General features: G+C 47.0%; 1 protein-coding gene across 4 annotated transcripts in view; it reads right to left on the bottom strand.

Annotated features, from left to right (window-relative positions):
- Nucleotides 1–19,477, bottom strand: part of GLI3 (GLI family zinc finger 3) — a 263,559-nt gene that overhangs the window by 165,007 nt on the left and 79,075 nt on the right. For 2 of the 4 annotated variants that reach the window (XM_032305776.1, XM_032305777.1), the window contains exon 3: nucleotides 9,946–10,188. In XM_032305776.1, the coding sequence (XP_032161667.1) occupies nucleotides 9,946–10,188 (243 nt within the window). Of the gene's footprint in view, nucleotides 1–9,945; nucleotides 10,189–12,955; nucleotides 13,212–14,072; nucleotides 15,039–19,477 lie in introns of those variants that run through there. The other 2 variants (XM_032305778.1, XM_032305779.1) reach the window with 2 other exon arrangements.

The following is a 19,477-nucleotide window of genomic DNA, read 5'->3' as shown; positions in this document are numbered from 1 at the left end:
GGTACGTTACTGTACCCTGAGTCCCTCCCCTCAACACCAGCCACTCTGTCAGGCTCCAAGCATCAGCTGTGCTGGCTCCATGATGAGACCCCTCTGCCCCGGGCTCTCGTGCACGTCCTCAAGCTGCAGGGTGAGCTGATCTTGGCTAATGCGGACCCGTCAGGACCTAGACAATGTCTGGCTCACAGCAGGCTCTCACAAAATGCAGAGGATTTTTGAAATAGGATAAATATCATGCACCACATACCCAGTGGGGTAAGACCTGAAGCTCACCCACCAGGGGCATGTTCAGAAGGGCCCGGGGATGCCAGAGGCGCTCAGGGGCCTCTAACTGCTTATCCACTGTCTTCCTATATCATCGACTTGTCGCAAGTGATACCCAGACTACATTCAAGACATCACTAGCAATAAAAGATAGAGGCTACCTAAAGATGCATCCCACAGCCTTCAATACATTAAATATAGGAGTAAATCACCTGTTTGATCAAAAGGGTCAGATCTGTGGATCTAAGCTGAGATCGCAGGGGTCACGGATGAGATCTTGTCAGAAGGCAGATGGGCAGGAAGCAGAGTGGCAATGACGTTCCTTGACAGGCCTTACTTGAGAGGAGAAAAAAGGATGGGGAGGAAATGTGAATTCCTGCTGCCTTTGAAAGCAGGCTTATTCCGCAAAAGCAGATGAAGCAAGAGGCGGTGTCCTGTTCCAGCCTCTGCCACGCGCGCTTATCTGATCCTCTCTGTAAATTAGGACACAGGCGACTCCTTCGATTCCCCTCACGAGTCATGAACACAATCAGGATGCAGATTTGGGCCCCCCCCAGGGGTCAAGTAAACACCCAGCTTCCTGGAGCGGGCTTCGTCTGCCCTGCACAATGTCTGCTGATTAGCCTGGCAGCCCCCGCGGAGGGGACGCGTCTCCTCCTCAGGGGTCCCACCACCTTCTCCTGAGATCCTTTCCGTCCAGGCTGGATGGCGGCTTCTGCCACCCCTGGAGGGCTTTGTTCCCATTTCCCCCCAGCGACATCAGCGACTGGATTCCCCCACTGAATTTCACTTCATTTCAGGCCCCCACCCCCAACCTCACCATGGGCCCCTTGCACTTTCTCTAGCCTGACTGATGTTACATTTGCGGTTAAAAAAAAACACACACACACACACACACACACCTCCAGGGTCAGTTTGTTCGTTTTGTGAACATTGTATATTTTGAAGTTAAAATGGTTCTTGATGATATGGGACACTCTTAATTCATTAGAAACTAAGCCACATTTATTGTCAGTGTTTGGGATTTGCACTTTGAGATCAGGAAAGATACTGTGGGGAGCGCCCGGGTGGCTCAGTCAGTTAAGCCATGAAGCAGCTGCCTTCGGCTCAGGTCATGGTCCCAGGGCCCTGGGATCGAGCCCCACATCAGGCTGCCTGCTAGGTGAGGCGGGGGTGGGGGGGTCTGCCTCTCCCTCTCCCACTGCCCCTCCTCACTTGTGCTCTCACTCACTCGCTCTCAAATAAATACAAATTTTAAGGAAAAAAAGAGAGAAGAAAGATACTATGATTACATAGGTCACCCAACACAGAAGAGCTCTGAAGTTTGAGAACAAGTATTAATGGAGTTTGTTGTCTTCAAGGGAAGACAGGGCACGCCTCACAGGGAGGGGAGCCACATGCTTGGTGACCAATGAAAGAGCCGTGGTCAGAAGTCAGGAATCCTATGACTGCAAATCTGAGTGAGGACATGAAACAAAGTCCCTGAGACAAAGAAACTCTGGGTTAGCAATGGGAAACACAGTTATCCAAAGCTGAAATACCCCAAAGCTCTGACACACATCCTAGCGATCGCCCCGGGGACTTGGGCAGAGAAGCAGGTGCTCCCCAGGAAGATGTCTGCTAACACCCCCTTCCTTGAGTTCCACCCTCCAACCACACTCCTCCTGGGTCCTCACAAACGATTTCCTCCATGAAGGATCCTCTCCACCTCTGTGCCACAGGATTTAGTCCAGATGTCCCTTCCTCCACGAAGCCCTCTGGGCCCAAGTCTGGGTCAGGCATATTGTTACCTGCTCCCAAAGGACCCTGCATTTGCCTTTCTGAAGCATTCTTTGTGTTGGCTTTTTGTATGGGCTTATATACTTGTCTCAATGTCCCACCAGCCCGAAGGTCCATGGAAGCAGTGACTCTGTTCGTTCTTTCTAACACGGGTTGGCACTTGGGAGGCCACTAGTAAGCACACGCCAAAAAAACAAATGACTAACAGATGAACAAAAAATACCAACAGCTGAAAAAATCAAGAATTTTCCTCATTATGTTCTAAGAGGAAGAAACTCATCAGAACTGAGGTTGATGAAAAGCCCAGACCCCCTCCCCCCAAAAGAAGGGAAGACATTAGGAAGATAGGAACAATTAATTTTAGGAGAAACCCAAAGTATAAAGAGCAGAATGTAAAAGCTCAAAGATTTGAGGAAGTTGGATACTTTTCAAAGAGTACCATAAGAATCCAAACGCTATCAGAACATAGGAAGGACAGAGCCATAAAATGCCAGATCGGTTACCCTCTATTAAATCAAACTGTAAAAGGCACAAAGAGAGAAAAATCCGGCCCTTTCACTAAGAAGAATGAAGATGCAGCACAAATTTATAGGTACAAGATCAAGAAAGCTAAAGCAAGACAGGAGATACAACTTTCAAGAGACATCAAAGGTAACATTCTTTAATTATACAAGAAAAAGGAGGAGGGACTAAGGATAATGTTGCTCCATTAGGAAATGGGACAGAAAGTTGTTAGCAGATGGCTGAGAAATGGCCAGAGTTGCTGTGTTTCTCATGCTTCAGGCTAAGAAAGGGATTAGCGGGTGGGGGTGGGGGCGGTGGGGGTACTAAAAGCTACCAAAAAAATTTTTAAAAGGCCGCTGTGTTGGACGGGCGCCAAATTAGAAAAGGAAAATAATTACATGGAATATTTAAATAACCGGATTCATAATCCCAAACCGATCTGTAGATGGAGGGTGCTGTTAATATGGATTACACGCATACTTGGACACTAACAAGTTGGAAAGATGTTACCAAAATCGTGAATGGCCTAGAGATTGCTAAGCACAAAACAAATCATTAAAACTTGGAAAAAGGGAGACAGATATCACGCTCACCTTAGCCACAGAAAAAAATTACCTACCTGTTTGATTTTAGACAGGCGTGAAAACACACGAGCCAGGCAGATCTCCTGGGCTAATCCCATGGTTCTTAAAAAAAAGAGCCTCACCCAAGTCAGCGAGTTAAATTGCCAACTTATTCCAAAGTAGCTCCAGCCATGCGAGAGGAGAACCCGAGGAGTTGTCGAGCTGCTGTAAGTACACGAGAACAAGTATTTTTGCTGGTTTTGAAAGGTGCAATTTAGAAATATATCCATGTGTCACAAATGCCTACTTGCAGAAAGGACTGGGTGACTGTGTTTGGGTCCGAGTTGGCGTAGGGGGACTGGCACTAAAACAGAAGCAGAAGCATCAGTGTCTTGCCAAGGGGCCCCTCCTGAGTGGCAGGCTCAGGACACACTTCATCTGTGGGGCAATGAAGGTCAAGCAACGGAACAGCTAGGCCTTCTGGGTCCTGTCCCAGGACTTGGGCAGGTGTAAGAGCTGGGGACTGCCCCTGGCCACCACGTGATTCCAAACACTAATATACACGGGCCAGCACAAAACACAGCCGTGAGGTGCTGAGGTGAGAATTCCACGTCCATCGGTGTCCAGGGAAGGGAAATACCTTTGTGAAATGGACTTTCAAAGGAAGTGGCTTCTAGAAAGACCCTGAGAGTCAGTAGACCATGAAGACAGGAGGAAAGCACAGAATGACAGCAGGAGCAGGGTGGCTGAGGTAGCGGCCAGGGGGCTGGGCTTGCCTGAGGGGAGGACTGTGGTGGGCCACCAGGGAAGGGGGTGCTGGGCCAGGGCATGGCCGACAGCCAACTGACTTTCCCTAGAACATTCTGTCCATCCTTCTCATGAATGGCCTTCAGACTTCTCCCTACTCTCCTCTAATCAATGCATCCCCCCAAATTCAATGAATAAAATCAAATTAAACTTTCCAGACAGCTTTTCTCACTGCTGGTTTCCAGCTTCTCGGGTCACATCCCAAGACTGGACTGTAGAGTCACAGTCCTATTAGGCCCAAGAGTAATCAAGATTCACCAGTTAGACTCAACCTGAAACCCTAATGATTATCCCTAAACGTCTACCACTTTCAGCAAGACTGAGTTAGTGACCTTGCAATAGCTCCTTAAAAACCTGTTGGAGGGGCACCTGGGTAGCTCAGTGGGTTAAGCCTCTGCCTTCAGCTCAGGTCATGATCCCAGGGTCCTGGGATCGAGCCCCGCATCGGGCTGTCTGCTCAGCGGGGAGCCTGATTCCGTTCCTCTCTCTCTGTGCCTCTCTGCCTACTTGCGATCTCTGTCAAATGAATAAATAAAAATCTTAAAAAAAAAAAAAAAAAAAAAAAAAAACCTGTTGGAAGTGGCTCACAGTTTGCAAGCCTTCAATGTGACCTCTGGATTACTGAGAGAAAACCCGGATCGTTACATCCAATTTCTCATAGAAGGACAAGAATAATCACAGAGCTATCCTGGAGCTCACAAATACCAGTTCTACAAAGGTTCGTGGACTGTCTCCCCGTTCCAGATCCCCCTACAGTTCAAGACTGTCAGGGGAAGAAGTAATGTTTGGCAAAGTCCTCAAAGTATGACCCAGCATCGACCGGTCTTCCTGGCTCAGCAGTATAATCTTCAAGAAAACAAAACGAAAGACACAAACACCCCTGATTGGTTCATCAACTGTTCTCCAAAGCAGGAACAGACAGCCCGGATGAGAATGGAATGGTGAGTGCTCGGGGAACTGTCACTGTCTGTGCAGTGTGGTCGACCCCAAATGTTCATCTGTGCCTTGTAGGCATTTCTGTCTCTCTGTCTCTAGATAGTAAGAGAGACGTGAGCAGGTGCACCTATTAAATATGTAAAATATACATCTTGTCTTCCACTCGCTTAGAAGGTATATTTCTAAGGGCTGTAGGAAGTCACCTAATATAAAGACAGACAGGTAGAAAAAAAAAATTTACTTTTTTTTTTTTAGCACACAAGACTGCAAGTGGGCTTGGCACATCAGCTTTCCACAGAAAATAAATGCAAGCAATTAAAAATTCAGTTTCTTTTCTTTAAGCTAATTCCTCAGGTTTTGCTAATTAGCAACTAATAGTTCTGTCATCTGAGCTGGGGAACCATAAGGAAGGATACCAGTGGTGTGTTTTCAATCAAAGCATTTGCACGGAGGAATGAATCATATTTTCCGTGAGGGATTACTACTGCTTGGGAGCAGCGGGGGGCAGAAGAAAAGCATCTTCACGACCCTCAAACTGCAAAAAGAGAACTGAAATTTTAGAAAAGCGGATGTCCTTCTACTCCTCGTAACAGAACCAGTGGGGGCCCCTATGCTGCAGGACTCCCTGCATCCCAGACGCTCCCCACAAAGCCTCCTGCAGGGACAGTCAGAAAACGAGACTCCCCCAAGAAGACAGAAGACAATGAAACACATGTTTTCTCGTAAACAAGTTAGGCACTGGCCAGGGTACAGGGATGCTTTAACTATTATGTCACTTGCCTGCGCCAGGTCCCTAAGAGAACACACATATGCCTGGCAGTGAGGGGACGCGGGGGTGATGGAGTTCGAAGTACCTGGAGACCCACGGAGCAGAGGCAGCTGGAAACTGCTGAGCAATCTTCCGGAGGGAAATGGGGGTCCTAATCCCAAGTCTGGGGGCAGGCAGTTCAGGTCTCTGCAAACCAGCCCCTCCCACACTCTCCCCAGTCACAAAGCGCCAGTGATCCTGCGGCCACCGACCTGTCAGCATCACACCATGTCTGAGGTCTAAGCCGTGCGGCTCGAGCGCCTACTTTCTTGCCTTGACATACAAGCCCTCCACGGCAGCCCTCCAGGAGAGCATACCCTCCAGTGGCCCCTGGGAGCATTTTATTCCAAACATATGTTATGAATGTTTGAAGTATCCGCTATCCCTGGTATTTCTTTCTTTCTTTTTTTTTTTTTAAGTCAAACCCACAAAACCTAAAAGACTTTGAATCCAGCCTAACTACCCTTTGTGAGGACGTAACACTGCATACCCAAGGATAATCAAGTCTTGCGCCATAAAAATTGTACAGATGTCCTTCAGAGGGGGGAAGAAACGATTTTCCCTTTTCCGGTCTCACAGGAAGCCTGCCCACACGTTAGAAATACCAAGTCAGTATATATAGAAACGCAAATTAGGCATCTTGGAAAGTCCACATTTTCCAACCACAGAGAAACGAAGGAATTCCTGGGAGTGTTCACATGCCCAGCTACCCTGGATAGGAGGAGTCTTTGCTCTCCGACAACCTGGTTGTCAACGAGGTTGTTTCTCTCCGACAATCTCTGACAATGGTTCACAGGAAAGGGGAACAGCCTACAAAGATGTTTCTGAACCTTGACTGCAGTGAACTTGTGGTTTGAAGTTTTGCTGCGGACTGACAAGTAAAGAAACGTGATCGAACTTTCATGCCTCATTTTTAAAAAGACAGCACTTTTCTCATACACTAAAAATTTGGGGAGGATCGATCAACTTCAGCATTGTATTGGTCATTCATTAGCCTTCTCTGGATAATTAAATCCAGATAAGGTAGACAGATTTTATTTTAAAGTGCCAAGACACACTCATTATGCTGGTATAAGACTAAAACATCCAATACGGTTCTAGAAAAAGTAAAGTTACATCCTATCTAACTCCTTGGGGATATCTTTAAAATATCTCATATGAATAATTCTGTAGCTTTCTTTTTTCCACATATATTGCTTGTATTTGTTATTAAAGTAAATCCTTACTTACAAAATAGAAAAAAATATATATAGTCAATTCACTAAGGTTCGAGGAGAAAAGGTCTGCTCAGAAGGCTACCGTACACAGCGCTGGCCACACCAACACTCTTCCTAAAGTTTACAGTCCACTCAATCTCTAATCTGTTTCCAGAAGATGCAGATCTCAGGGAGGCAGAGAAACATGACTGCAGCACTAAAAAAATAACTCGGTTTGGAGATGGAACTCATCACATATAGGTGGTGACAGTGGAGGTGGTCGTGGTGGTGATGATGGCGATGAGGGTAGTGATGGTGGTGGTGGTGACAGTGGTGGTGACGATGGTGGTGGTGGTAATGATGGGGGTGCTAGTGAAGGTGATGGTGGTGGCCGGGACAGCAGTGGTGTCGGTGGTGGCAATACTGGTGGTAATGGTGGTGATGATGGCAATGATGGTAACGGGGTGATGGTGGTGGTGACAATGATGGTGATGATGGTGGGGATGGTGATATTGGTGGTGCCGGTGGTGCTGGTGATGATGGTAGCAGTGGTGGTAATGGTGATGATGATGGTAGTGGTAGTAATGATAGGAATGATGGTGACGGGTGACAGTGGTGGTGATGATGGTGGTGGTGGTGGCAATGATAATGGTGGTGATGATGGTCATGATGGCAATGACAATGGAAAGGAAGGAACAGGAGGAAAGAGGGGCACAGGAAAACACGTGCCATAATAATCTGAAGCACTCACCATGAGCCAGAGATTTTACTAAATCCCGTATTTGCATTGTGTCCCTTAATTCTCAGCAAAACACCATGGAGCAGCGCTCACATTACAACACCAAATAAATGGTGAGGACACGACTCCTGGAGGGGTCGGCACACTTGACCATGACGCACAGCCACTATATGGCAAAGCTGGAAGTTGAGCCCTCTGCCCCTTAATGGTAATCCAATCTGTGTGATCTCTAGATCGTTCTATCCATGTTGTATATGTAAGGATCTCATTTCCTTACGACCCGTTCAGGGAGTATATTGGGAGGGCGGGTGTTGGTCAAAATGGCATCTGTCAGTTGGTTACAGGCAACATCCACAGTCTGTCAGTCATCACGCAGTCTTAACGGTGCTTTGAACAATACAGTGGGGAAAGTTAGGGACATCCAATGTATTGGTCTATGTCCTAAATAGAACCGTTCCAAGCCCCACTAAGAGCTCCACAGGGCACTGTGCTAATTAATACTGAGACCCAAGAGGTGGGTCAAAACACACACTGGCAAGAGTGTCAAGGATCCCAGGTGTGCAGAAAGCCTATCCCTCAGACGAAGGGGAGAGGGGTGGACGGGCCGACCGTTAGAAGAAACGAACCAAGAGCAAGCTGCAAGTTGAACGGCACAGAGACTTAACGGTCATCTGCTCACTTCCATCCATTAGACAAGAAGTATTCGTCAGCTGTCCTGCCCAATTATAGACCTCACTAATTAGTGGGCGTCTGCAACAGAAAGCAAAACATAAATATGGGATTGGGAAAGTTTGTGTTCACACATGAGGATGAAAACAATGCAGGGAACTTGTGGCTAATAAACTAGACTTGATTCTTTTTAAAAAGTAAATACACTCCGGAGTATTAATGTAGGGAGGAAGTGTGTAGGTTCCCTCACATTTTCTGCAAGGACGCTATCTCAGAGAGACCCACAGATAAAAACACAGTGGAGAAAACAGGAACACCCTGCCAACACCATCGTAAACTCTTGCTCCTAAAAGAAAACGAAATAAACTTTAACGAAGGCAGAAAAAGAAGTGAGCGCCCACCTTCTCCTCACTTCTGGATCTGTAAAAACTGTAGCCACAGGGCTGAGAAGCACTTTTTAATCAGAGAAGTCGCAGTCTTTTTTAAAAAACCTAGAAGAATCCATAAAACCTTTTCCTCCATCCTTACGGCAGCTTTAAAAAAAAAAAAAAAAAAAAAAAAGTGTGCCTTCCATCTTTACCAACAATGTAACCTGGTCAGGGAGAAAGCAGTTACTGAGACGTAAGGCTGCTCCAGGTTCTTTGATCTGTACCCTGATGAGGGAACATTTCCCTCTGCTACGAGCCAGCTAACGAAGGGATGAAATTAGCTTTTATCCTGGGCACTTTCGGGGGGGGGGGGGGGTAGGGAGAGGCACTAATCAGCTGTCCTCGCTAATCAGTCATCTGGCTAATGACCTTTTGCCTTAAAACACTAAAATTTCTGAATGATGTGGAAAAGGGGAAACACAAACCAGTCCCCTTCTCTGGAGCTCAATGGGTCATCTGGAATTGGAGCCAGGAAGGTTAAATGGCAAGTCTGTATCCTGCCAAGGTGATAAATCTGTAACCAAGAGCTTTAGCTTTGGCACCTAGGAACTTCATTACCTCCACAACCAAAGTATATTTTTTTAACTAGAAACAGGCCACAAATGGAGTCAACCCTTATACATTTTTCTTTGGAGAAAGCTATCGTATATTTATTTGTGTTCTGAGTCCTAGTGAATTACTTCAACTTTATTAGCGCTAGAAAAGAAGCTTCCCGTGTTTCTGCTCTGCTGGTTAAAGAAGCCAGTAAAACTTGTAGAAGAATCTTCCACATTAAGGAATCTAGCACTGATTTGCTCAAAAAAAGGGTCTGTTTGTTCAGACTCAACAAATAAGCCAAAAATCATTCAAAACGAGGATCGCGGTGGTTCAGGACTTCTGCCAGTGCAGCCCACTTTAATAACTACCCCCATCAACCACTTCTGCTCCTGCAGTGTCTGCTTGGGTGGAAGAAATCTGGTTCTCGTTCGCAGCAAAGGTCCATGTGGATTAGCCACAGATGGACACCTTCCTCATATCTGCCACGCGGAGGCTTGGACTGGTTTAGAGATGTAAGACAATGGCTCTCTCTAAAAAGAGGAATGGACGGGATATAGGAGAAGAAAAAGAAAAAGGAAAAAAAAAAAACTGGGCCGTAAATTAAACACTGATACAAATTAATACGAGCGTAATTATCCCTGCAGCGCGCGTGCGCGCCCACGCGCCCAGCCTTCTGCGCTCCCGGGACACGCGGGCCAGGGCAGGGGCCACTTACGGTAGTGAGGCTCCATGTAACCGTTCCGGGGGTCCATGGCAAACACGGCCCCACGGTATGGCAGGGAGGGCTCGGCCAGGTGCGGCAGGGACCCATGGATCTCCTTCTTGATCAGCGAGGCCCTCTCCTCGCTGGATGTCGAAGGCTCCTCGCTGATCTTGCCGAGGCCCTGGACACTCTGTGGCTGCATGGTGACCGCGTTTCTTCTCTCTCTGTGATAGGTCTGTCCAGGACTTTCATCCTCTAGAGAAAGAGGGGGAAATGGAAGCCCTGTGAGCCACTTGAAGGAACGATTCAAAACCAGTCATCAACTAGGTCTCCCTCTCCAGCCCTCCTCCCCCGCCGAAGAAGCCTGTTTCTCATTCTTGGCAACTTTGAAAGCTAGGCCATGATGACATAGTCTTCAGACAAAACCTTATGAATGAGGGTCCAAAATACCAATCGGAGGGCGAAGGGGAGCAGGAAATGAGCCTATTAAGTTGAGATGGAAGGGGTCCACAAATTATCATCGCCAGCTGACAAGTGAACCTGCCAGGGAAGGTGTTCATTATGGACTTGCCAATATCCCTGCGGGTCCCAAGTGAAGGGAAAGTTTTGCCAGCCTGAGGCCATGGGTGTCCAGCTTCCCCCTGTGTGTCTGAGGAAGCCGGGCTGCTCAGGGGTCGTGATGGCAGCTCAGACACCCGCTGCGCCCCTGGGTGATCTGCGGATGGAACGACCTAAAGTGCTCCAAAAGTTTTCCTGTTTTTGTTCTTTTTTTTTGTTTGTTTTGTTTTTTTTTAAGTCAGATCTATATAACCCACTGGTTTAGTGGAGCTAAAAATGGGACAAAAGACCCACCAGTTATGAGGGGTAAAGGTAAACCTATAGTACCCTTTGCAAGACATGTAGAACAGAGCTGAGAACCAAGAACAAATGGGGTAAGACTAATTCCCAGGGCAAGATGGCTCTGGGGGTGAGGAAGGCGGCAGTGATGCGGACACAGGCTCCTTCTCTGCTGGGGTCCAGACGCTGCTTCACATACTTCAGAAACAGCTTGACGAAATTCCACAAACATTCAGTTTTCCAGCTTCCTAATACTTTCGTCCCCTTTGATCTGTAGGAACTTCCCATCTACCCATTAGGGCTCTCTGCAAATGTGATTGGATGACCTTTCTAGAATAGCAGATCAAAGAGCCCATGCATAAAATTAAACTAAACGAGTGATCTGAATCCACAACAAATGGGCCAATTCATCTGTTAAGAGTCATACACACATTCTACACTCCATGTTCCCAAACAAGCCCTGCATTTCATCAGCAGACTGTTCTGGAAGGTAAGTGCTCATGGAAACAAAGCTGTTCGGGTAAGGCTCGGACATCTAATCTGAGAATGATGTCCCATTCTTGAGCTGAAATATACATCTATATGTAAGTACTAATGGCCTTGTACATTTTGGACGGACAGATTCTGAATACATCTTATCCCAACACATAAACTGATCTTCCAAGTATTTCATAAAGCAGTAATAACTGGCTGAGAGCCACCTAAAAAACAGGAAAAAATATATTTTACCAGTTTCATGGCTGTTTGCACAACTTCAGAAGGAAGTGCCGCTATAAACATGGGTAAGAGTGAAAATATAACCTACGGTCACGACTACTGTTTTGTGATGACTAATGACTTGAACTACCCAAAGCCAGGAGCAATTTTCATCATTCTGCTTGTGTCTGGGATTGGAAGAAATAAGCATGTTTTGTTTTGTTTTGTTTCTCAGGCTAGCAAATGACTTGCAAAACAGAAGAAACAATGAGATATGCTTTGGTCTTTACGGTGAATTTGCTGACTACTGCAGGATAACTGTGAAACATTATTTAGCATCATTTTGTGCAGATCTTCGCCACCCAATCTTGTAATGATGGGATAAATTATGAGTTTAATCTATCAAGTAACTACTAAAAAGGAAAAACAAAATGGGTGTAATACCCCATTTTCACACATCGATCTTTACAAAGGCAACTCAAACCACACTTTTGCTAATTTAAAAACAAAATACCGGAGGAAAAAAAAAACCTACATTTTTATTTTTCTTTCTAATACTTGGAGGCACCACTCTGCCTTCGTAATTCGTTAGCAGTAAAGTTGCAGGCTATAGAATAAGGGTTTGCAGTTCTGTAAAGCAAAAGGGTGTCAAAAACATTTAAACTCTCAGTCGGTTTTATAAAAACTCCTATAACCTACCAATGGCCAAAGTCATATTTTCCACTAATTTGCGCCTGTATAAAATCTTTATTCCCAATTTCAACTTGAAATGAACTTGTGGCACTGAGATGCAAATTCTGTATTCCAGAGAGTGGACCTTCCGTCTGGAAAGCCAGTGAGCCCTGACCAAGAGCCACCGTGACACGTAATTAGTGTTCTCTGGTTAAAAGAATAACCAAGCTCCGCTAATCTGTTCCAGGTTGAAAACGGGATTCCCTTGACTTAATCTTCCTAAAAGAAATTAACTTTTCTTCTCTTAAACCCACATCCCTATAATAGAGTGAGTTTCTTAGAAGCCAAGCCTTTATGATGAGCAGTTGAATCCAACTTCACAAATAATTGAATAATTGGCATGGTCTGACCAGAATCCTCCCACATCCCTCCCCACCACCTCCCTCCCCAGCCTCCTGGAAAAAGGAAGTAATTGGTGGGGCGGGGAGGGGGGGTGGGGGGAGTGGAAAGGGGGTGTCTTTCCAGCTAAGTGATTTTTTTCACAAGTACTAAACTTTTATTATTTTTCTCACTGTGAGTTAAACTAACACGTGCGAACGTGAAAGTTGTAAGGGGAACTAAGCAAAGTTTAAATACATAATACAAGAAAAAATTCTAACTAATTGCCTTAGTAAAGTCAACGGCAGGCACGAAATTTTTGAGTGTAGAAACTTTCACCAGACTGACTTTTTTACTGCAGTTGATGCTGATACGCTGTTACCTACCCTCCCCTCCTCTCCAAAAAAATTCCAGCAGACAAATATTTCATGAAGTTTACCTTGTGTACTAAGTCGTTCCTGACGGGCACTCAGATCAAAACTTGACAGGACACACGCTCCACAGTCCAACCAGCTCTGAGGCTGGACAGCACGCTCTCCACAGCGAAAAGGCAACTTTCCAAGCAATATTCCTGCCTGCCCTTATAAATTTAGCAACCACTTCAGTCAGCCAAAAGACGAAAGCTGTCTAATCTTGTTCAGTTGTGCCGAGTTGTTCAATAAAGTTTGAGAGTCAGTGCAGACAGGCAACGCCAGGCCAAATTATTGACAGAAACATACTGTCCACCATGGCAACAAGCAGAAGTCGGCAGCAAAAATGTAAGCAAACAGCCCACTGCTCTAGGAGCATCTGCCAATGGACTTCCCCGGCCAAACACAAGGGGGACTGTTCTGTTCCTGCTTCTCTGTGTTCAACAGCTGCTAACTCGGGGCTGGGGGGGGAGGCGGGGGTCACGGGGAAACATGCAATTCACTAAAAAGTCTCAGGAACAAAATTATTTTAAATACTGTTATTATAACCCCCCTTGGTACCTCCTTCCTTGTGTATAACCACATTCAAGTGGAAGTTAACAAAATCCCGCCCCCAGTGGAGAGCTGCCCAAGCATCACATTTTACAAACTGTCCTAGGTTTTCCGAACTCATCCAAAGGCAACAGGCGCCGAGTCCCCGTGCCACGAGTTCTGAAAACTCCGAAATCACTTTGATGCCTGCACAGCTAGGACCATTCACCATGGAGGCTTGCAGACAGAGCGCTGCGTGAAGCAGGACTCGAACACGCGCTCCTGGGCATGTCCTCACAATCCCTTGCACCATTTCACACCGCGAGCCAGGAAGCCAGGGCTTTTCCCACCTGGACCTCAGATGACAGTTTCAGAGGGTTCTTCCAATATAAAAATAAAACCCTGCCCCGCATCGTCACCTAGAACACCTCCAGTCCCCCTAGCAAAATGAGCTGAGTAGGAGCTCACGGTGCATGCACGTGGCCACCTTTAAAAAAAAAAAAAATTAACATCGACCTTTAAACTGCTCCCTTAAATCCTGTCTTCACGCCATTACTCCTCTCGTCCCCCAGGACAAGAGAAGACACAGAGTATAAGACAACGGGCAATACTTACAACTCGGACCCCGGGCTCTGGCTAGCTACTTTCTGCAAACTTCTCTTGGTGGGCTTCCTCTAGTGTGCAGACCCTCTAGGAACATTCTCGGTGTCTCCCTGCCTCCCTCTTACTCTCCCTCTCCCAGGCAGTGCTGCTCCCATTAGATGAATTAAAAGTGGTTGGAGCCATGCTAAATTTAACAAGCTCATTAGTATTCTGAGTGCTTCCGAGTGAACTCTCTCTATTCAAGCCGCTCTCTCCAGCAGAAGGGTCAGGCGGCTAATCATTAAATCAAACTAATGTCACCCTATCACAATCAGCCCGAGAGAAGGAGGGTTTATTATTTCAGTTTATGCTAAATAAACGGTTTTACAAATGGTCCCCAAGCAAGGTCAACAGCAGCTTCAATTACAAGACAAACTTCACAAGAGTTGCTCTAAACCAAGTACTCTGTATTGACTTAAGAACGGGCTCAGCTTCACATATTACCACGAGCAGCGTTGTACAGGAATGCATATTGTAAAATAAAGGATGGGGTTGGGGGAAGCCTTTCTTTGCCAGAATTTGCGACTGCACAGCGACTCCTCGTTCACCTGTCTCCAACCAGCTAGCCGTTCAGCTCAATTCACCCCACACAAAGGCTGGAGCCCAGACCTCAATGGACCGAGTGAAACATGTTCAAAACTAGGCTCTCTATTGTGACTGAATTTCTTAACATCTTTTCAAAAAGCGGAGAATGCCTTGAGGCTAAAGGAAGAAACAGGCTAATGGTGAATTGGGAATTCTGAGCAAATTTCAGAGCCCTTTCCTCCTAGCTTTTGAGGTTGAAAGCAAGCTTTTTCCTTTCAAGTTTCAAAGTCCTTTTTCCTCCCGCAGTGTCACAGAAGGATTTGAAAAGAAGGTAATTGTGCTCGCAGTCTCCCTGATCAGAGCTTACGTCCTATTTCTGGTATTTCGGAATACTTCTTGCAATAATAGTGCATATAGCTCAATCCCTTAACCGGCCTGCACTCTGCAATTGCTCATTAAATGAACAATTGCGGGTATAAAATGCCTTTTATGTTCAAGGTCTGGATATAAGATAAGCATTCTAGGACTCTAAATTTGGTTTACTAAGGAAACTCTCCATCATTAAATTACAAAACTGAAGTCAGAATATCAGGCTTTCCCAGAAAAGTGGCACTCAGATTTCGGTGAGCCAAAAGGAGAGGCGGAATGGGGGGGTGGGGTGGGGAGGAGGCAACAAAATGGGGGGGGGCACAAAAAAAAAGACCGGGTACTCAGATTTCTAGCCGAATGGGGCTTCTAACAAGAGAATAATATTTCCATGTTTAAGAAGGTCTGAGTTTGTGAGACTCTGCCATTTGCATACGGAATGATATAATAAAGTCATCTTCAAATGGATTAAAACATAGGTCTGAGGCTCGGTCAGTATGCAGATGACTCTGCCTGACCCCTCAGAGGCAGATGTGGCCCCCTCCCTTAAGCAAGGAAAGACTCCTTCAGGGTCACAGAATGCGATCATCTCTGCCATCTCCCTGGGTCCCCAGAGCCACCGTTCTGCAATGGGACAGGGGGCCAGGTCCAGAGACAGGCTGCCTGCTTCCGAGGTGGAAACTGGCCACGTGGCCCTGTTCACGGGCGGGGGTACGTCTACTTGTGGACAGGGTTTAGGGAATGACACCTGGGGTCTGTACGCACTCCCCACTTCTACCACCAGCACCACCATCAACAGAAGAGGACAGAAAGTAATCTCAAGTTTACGCATGAGCATTATCAAAACTCTGTTACTGCCCCACCAGGTTTTTACGGTTGTAACTCACTCTTGGGAAACACCTAGGGGGCCCAAATGACAAATCCATGGGGAGTCAACGTTCAACCTCAGGGGCTCGGTCCCATGGAACATGCTCGCTGCACGGACGTCAGCCACACACACACACACACGCCCTCCACTGGGCCACACCCTCCCCCGCCCCCCCTTCAAAACACCGCACACTGAGGCTCAGCCAATGGGGTCTGTGCACACCTGAAGTTTCCAGTGTGCTTCCAGAAGCCTGGGGCCCCACCTTCCTGATCTGGGCAAGAGAACAGCCCCGTTTTCTGCTTTCCTCCCAGGAAACTGCCTCTCTGGGTTTGGAAAGAGCATGATTTTATTTTTTCCCTATTATGCATGTGTTATGTCTTGTTGGCTTTATTTCTTTGGTTATCTACGTTTTGATGTTCTTTGAATAAAAACCAGTAGGACGGAGGTCCTTGGCTCCACGTGTTTCAGAATTTTTCCCATGACTTGGAGCAAAGAGGGACTTCAGAAAGGAAAGGGGGGGAGGCAACGTGGATTCAGAAGCATGGTAGGATGAGTGCAAGGAGGAGGACTAACATGCCCATAGGTTTTAGAAGCACAGATTTGCCTCTTTGCACCCAGACTACAGTCATGCCTCGGCCTGGGACTAGTCCCTAGGATGTCTGGAGCTTGGCTTCCAAAGGCAGCGAGCAAACAATGCTTTCTCTAAGAACATTTCCAACGCCCTTGGGGTCAGACATCGCCCTTGTGCGGCTACACATACATCTCCCATTGACAATGACTGATGACAGAGGGAGTGGCCCAGGATCAGGAGAGAGCTCTCTGCTTTGTCTGCAACCTTTAAACCAACTGCACGGCCTGCAAGACGAGGCCAGCGGGAGGATTTGAGGCTCTGGAGAAATTCCAGCGGCAACTCTGCCTCCAAGATGACGGGGTAGCTCGCTCTTCCTGCTTTCATCAAGGTAAAAGGTCCCAGGTAAAAGGAGAGAAAGTAGGAAAGGCTGTCCGTCAGAGGCACGCAAGTATCCCTACTGTTTTAACATTTTCTAGAGTTCTCTGGCCAAAGGACGAAAGGGGGTCTAGACTGACCAGTATCCCACTAGCCCCTCACCAGAAACTCCTTGCTCCAAAGAGCTCATTTCCCACCTCCCTCCACTTACAGAGCTACCTGCAACTTCAAAAGGGGCGCCTGGGACAGAAAAAGTAGGCAGAGAAGGCAAGATGACAATTCAGATAAACCTAAAAGGCCAAGGCGGCAGTGGCTGTGAGCCCCACCGCAGCCCAGAGCTCTGCGGGCACACGCAGCAAGCGGCCTCCTGCCTTCCTCGAAGATGACACAATGAGGGCTCCTTGCCCATCTGGAAAGTCAGGAGCCGATAACATGCTATCAGCTTGTCTGAGGCCTCACCAGGCATGCCCCGTGGCCTCCAGGGTTTCCGTGTGCTCTCCTCCATGCTCCGAACCTCACCAATCCAAGGTCTGCACCCCTGCCCCCCTGCCTGCCCCACTATGGGCGTCGTTGACAGGGACAGCAAAGCGCTCCCGTGACTCGGTGAACACTGCCCAGCATGCCAGGACGCTTAAGTCTAAACCCAAACCCAGCAGCACTAACCAACTTGGAAAGTTCCAGACAGAAAGCACCAGCCAAGTCCCGCCCACACCAGGGGAGAGAAAATAGAACAGATGAATCGGGCCCCTGAGGGTCCCCAAAGGGCCTCCTGTAAAAGGGAGGAGGAGACCTTCCTTCATTTCCACGAGCCTGTGAAGACCGCTCCTTGAATTAAGAATTCGGAAATGTCATGCGGCTTCTTCTATTAGCCTGCTATTAGTTGCTAGTCGCTGCTTACACAGAGTGAGTTAATTAGGGACATCAAAAGCAGTACAATAAATTCTCAGGAGGGCCACACTTTTTTTTCCTTCTGCTTAATAGCACGTTTATGCCTATCTGTGAGTAACAGTCTCGCGAATATTTAGGTATTAGAGATTTGTTTGAAGACTTGGTTTTCGTCTTTTAGAAGCAAAGAATAAAGAGCCTCTCTTTCTTACTTTGCCCTAACAGACGTGAGTAGTGAGGATTCCACAACAAGACCCACAACCAAAAGTTCAATAGAAACAATGGGAGACCTGTTCACAAGGCCAGAGTGTGTCCTCTGATGGGACCAGTCCTATCAGCCCATCCAGCGGGAGGACTCCAGGCCTACTCGGCCTTTGAAGACCCGCAGGAACATTCTGGCAGCCCTCTGGAATGGTGGCTTCCAGGTTTGCACCCCTCCTCCCCGCTCAAGATCAAAGTCCCCTTCCCTAACCTTTCTACCATTTCTTAAATTGCAAGAATAAACACAGACCTAACTGGCTTCATCTGGTGTGTTTATGTTGCATGGTTTTTGTTTTTAGAAGACTGCATAATGAGAAAGCCTGAGCATATGGTGGTATTATATTTTTAATAAAAATTTAAAGACCATGCTTACTCCACTGCAGAAATCAGACCCTCCTGGAGAGCACATTTAAATATCAAGAGAATATCATTATTGTACCAAAATGAGCTAGAGGTTCCATCTCTATGACAAGATTGGGGCCAGGGAGCAGAGCTCCCCTATGCTGACTTAGCTTCTGGGAAAGGTCGGGGTGCAGGGTCCAGTTTCAACAACAGAAGCTCCCTCCAGCCACCACCCACTTTGAGCTCAGCTATGAAATGTGCACTTGAGAGCCCCAATCAAATATCGTGTTTGGATCCTTCACAAAGTTACCACAGGTAAGGCATAAGAGTGCCCGCCAGCCTCCTTAGCCCCTCAAATCTGCAACTATGTAAAATATTTTGGGGGCACCTAAGTAACTCAATGGGTTAAGCCTCTGCCTTAGGCTCAGGTCATGATCTCAGAGTCCTGGGATCGAGCCCCGCATAGGGCTCTCTGCTCAGCGGAGAGCCTGCTTCCCCCTCTTTCTCTGCCTGCCTCTCTGCCTACTTGTGATCTCTCTCTGTATGTCAGTAAATAAAATCTTTAAAAAAAAAAAAATTTCAGGTCACGGCTCAGACACTGTCTATGAGTGAGGCAGGAAGGGCCACAAATCCTAATCTTCCCAGAGCATGTCTTCATGGTCACGGCCAACACAGGATGCTGTGGTGCCCGCTCCGCCAGTCAGGGGGGCAGGGTGGGCACCAACCAGCCATCGTCCCTGAGATAAGAATGGGAACTGGGACACGAGTCAGACATTTCTCCTGACCTTGTTCCAGATTTCCAGGCACCTTCAGAAGACCCTAACGCCCCAATGTTGGAATGGTTTTTTGCTGCTGTTGTTGTTTCCTAAGAAATCCCAGTAAAAGCTATTAAGGAAACAAAAGACCAGATACATCCACCTTCCTAAAACACACGTGATTCTGTTTTCAGCCATTCTCCCTACCAATCTTTTTTCTCAAAAGCCTGCCAACTTAAGCTATAACCATGTACCAATTAATGACAGCTAACATTTATGTACTATGCGGTAGGAAGGGCTTCCCCATCTTGCTTTCTCATCACTGTAACTTGTTTGCAAAGGCACGGTCATGACGCTCATTGGCCAGGTGAGAAAACTGTGTGGCAGAGCGAAGCTCGGTTACTTACCCGGGTCACACAGCTGGTTCTCA

Source organism: Mustela erminea, chromosome 11 (genome assembly GCF_009829155.1).
Source record: "Mustela erminea isolate mMusErm1 chromosome 11, mMusErm1.Pri, whole genome shotgun sequence".
NCBI lineage: Eukaryota > Metazoa > Chordata > Mammalia > Carnivora > Mustelidae > Mustela > Mustela erminea.
This window is presented reverse-complemented; position numbering and strand designations above follow the sequence as displayed.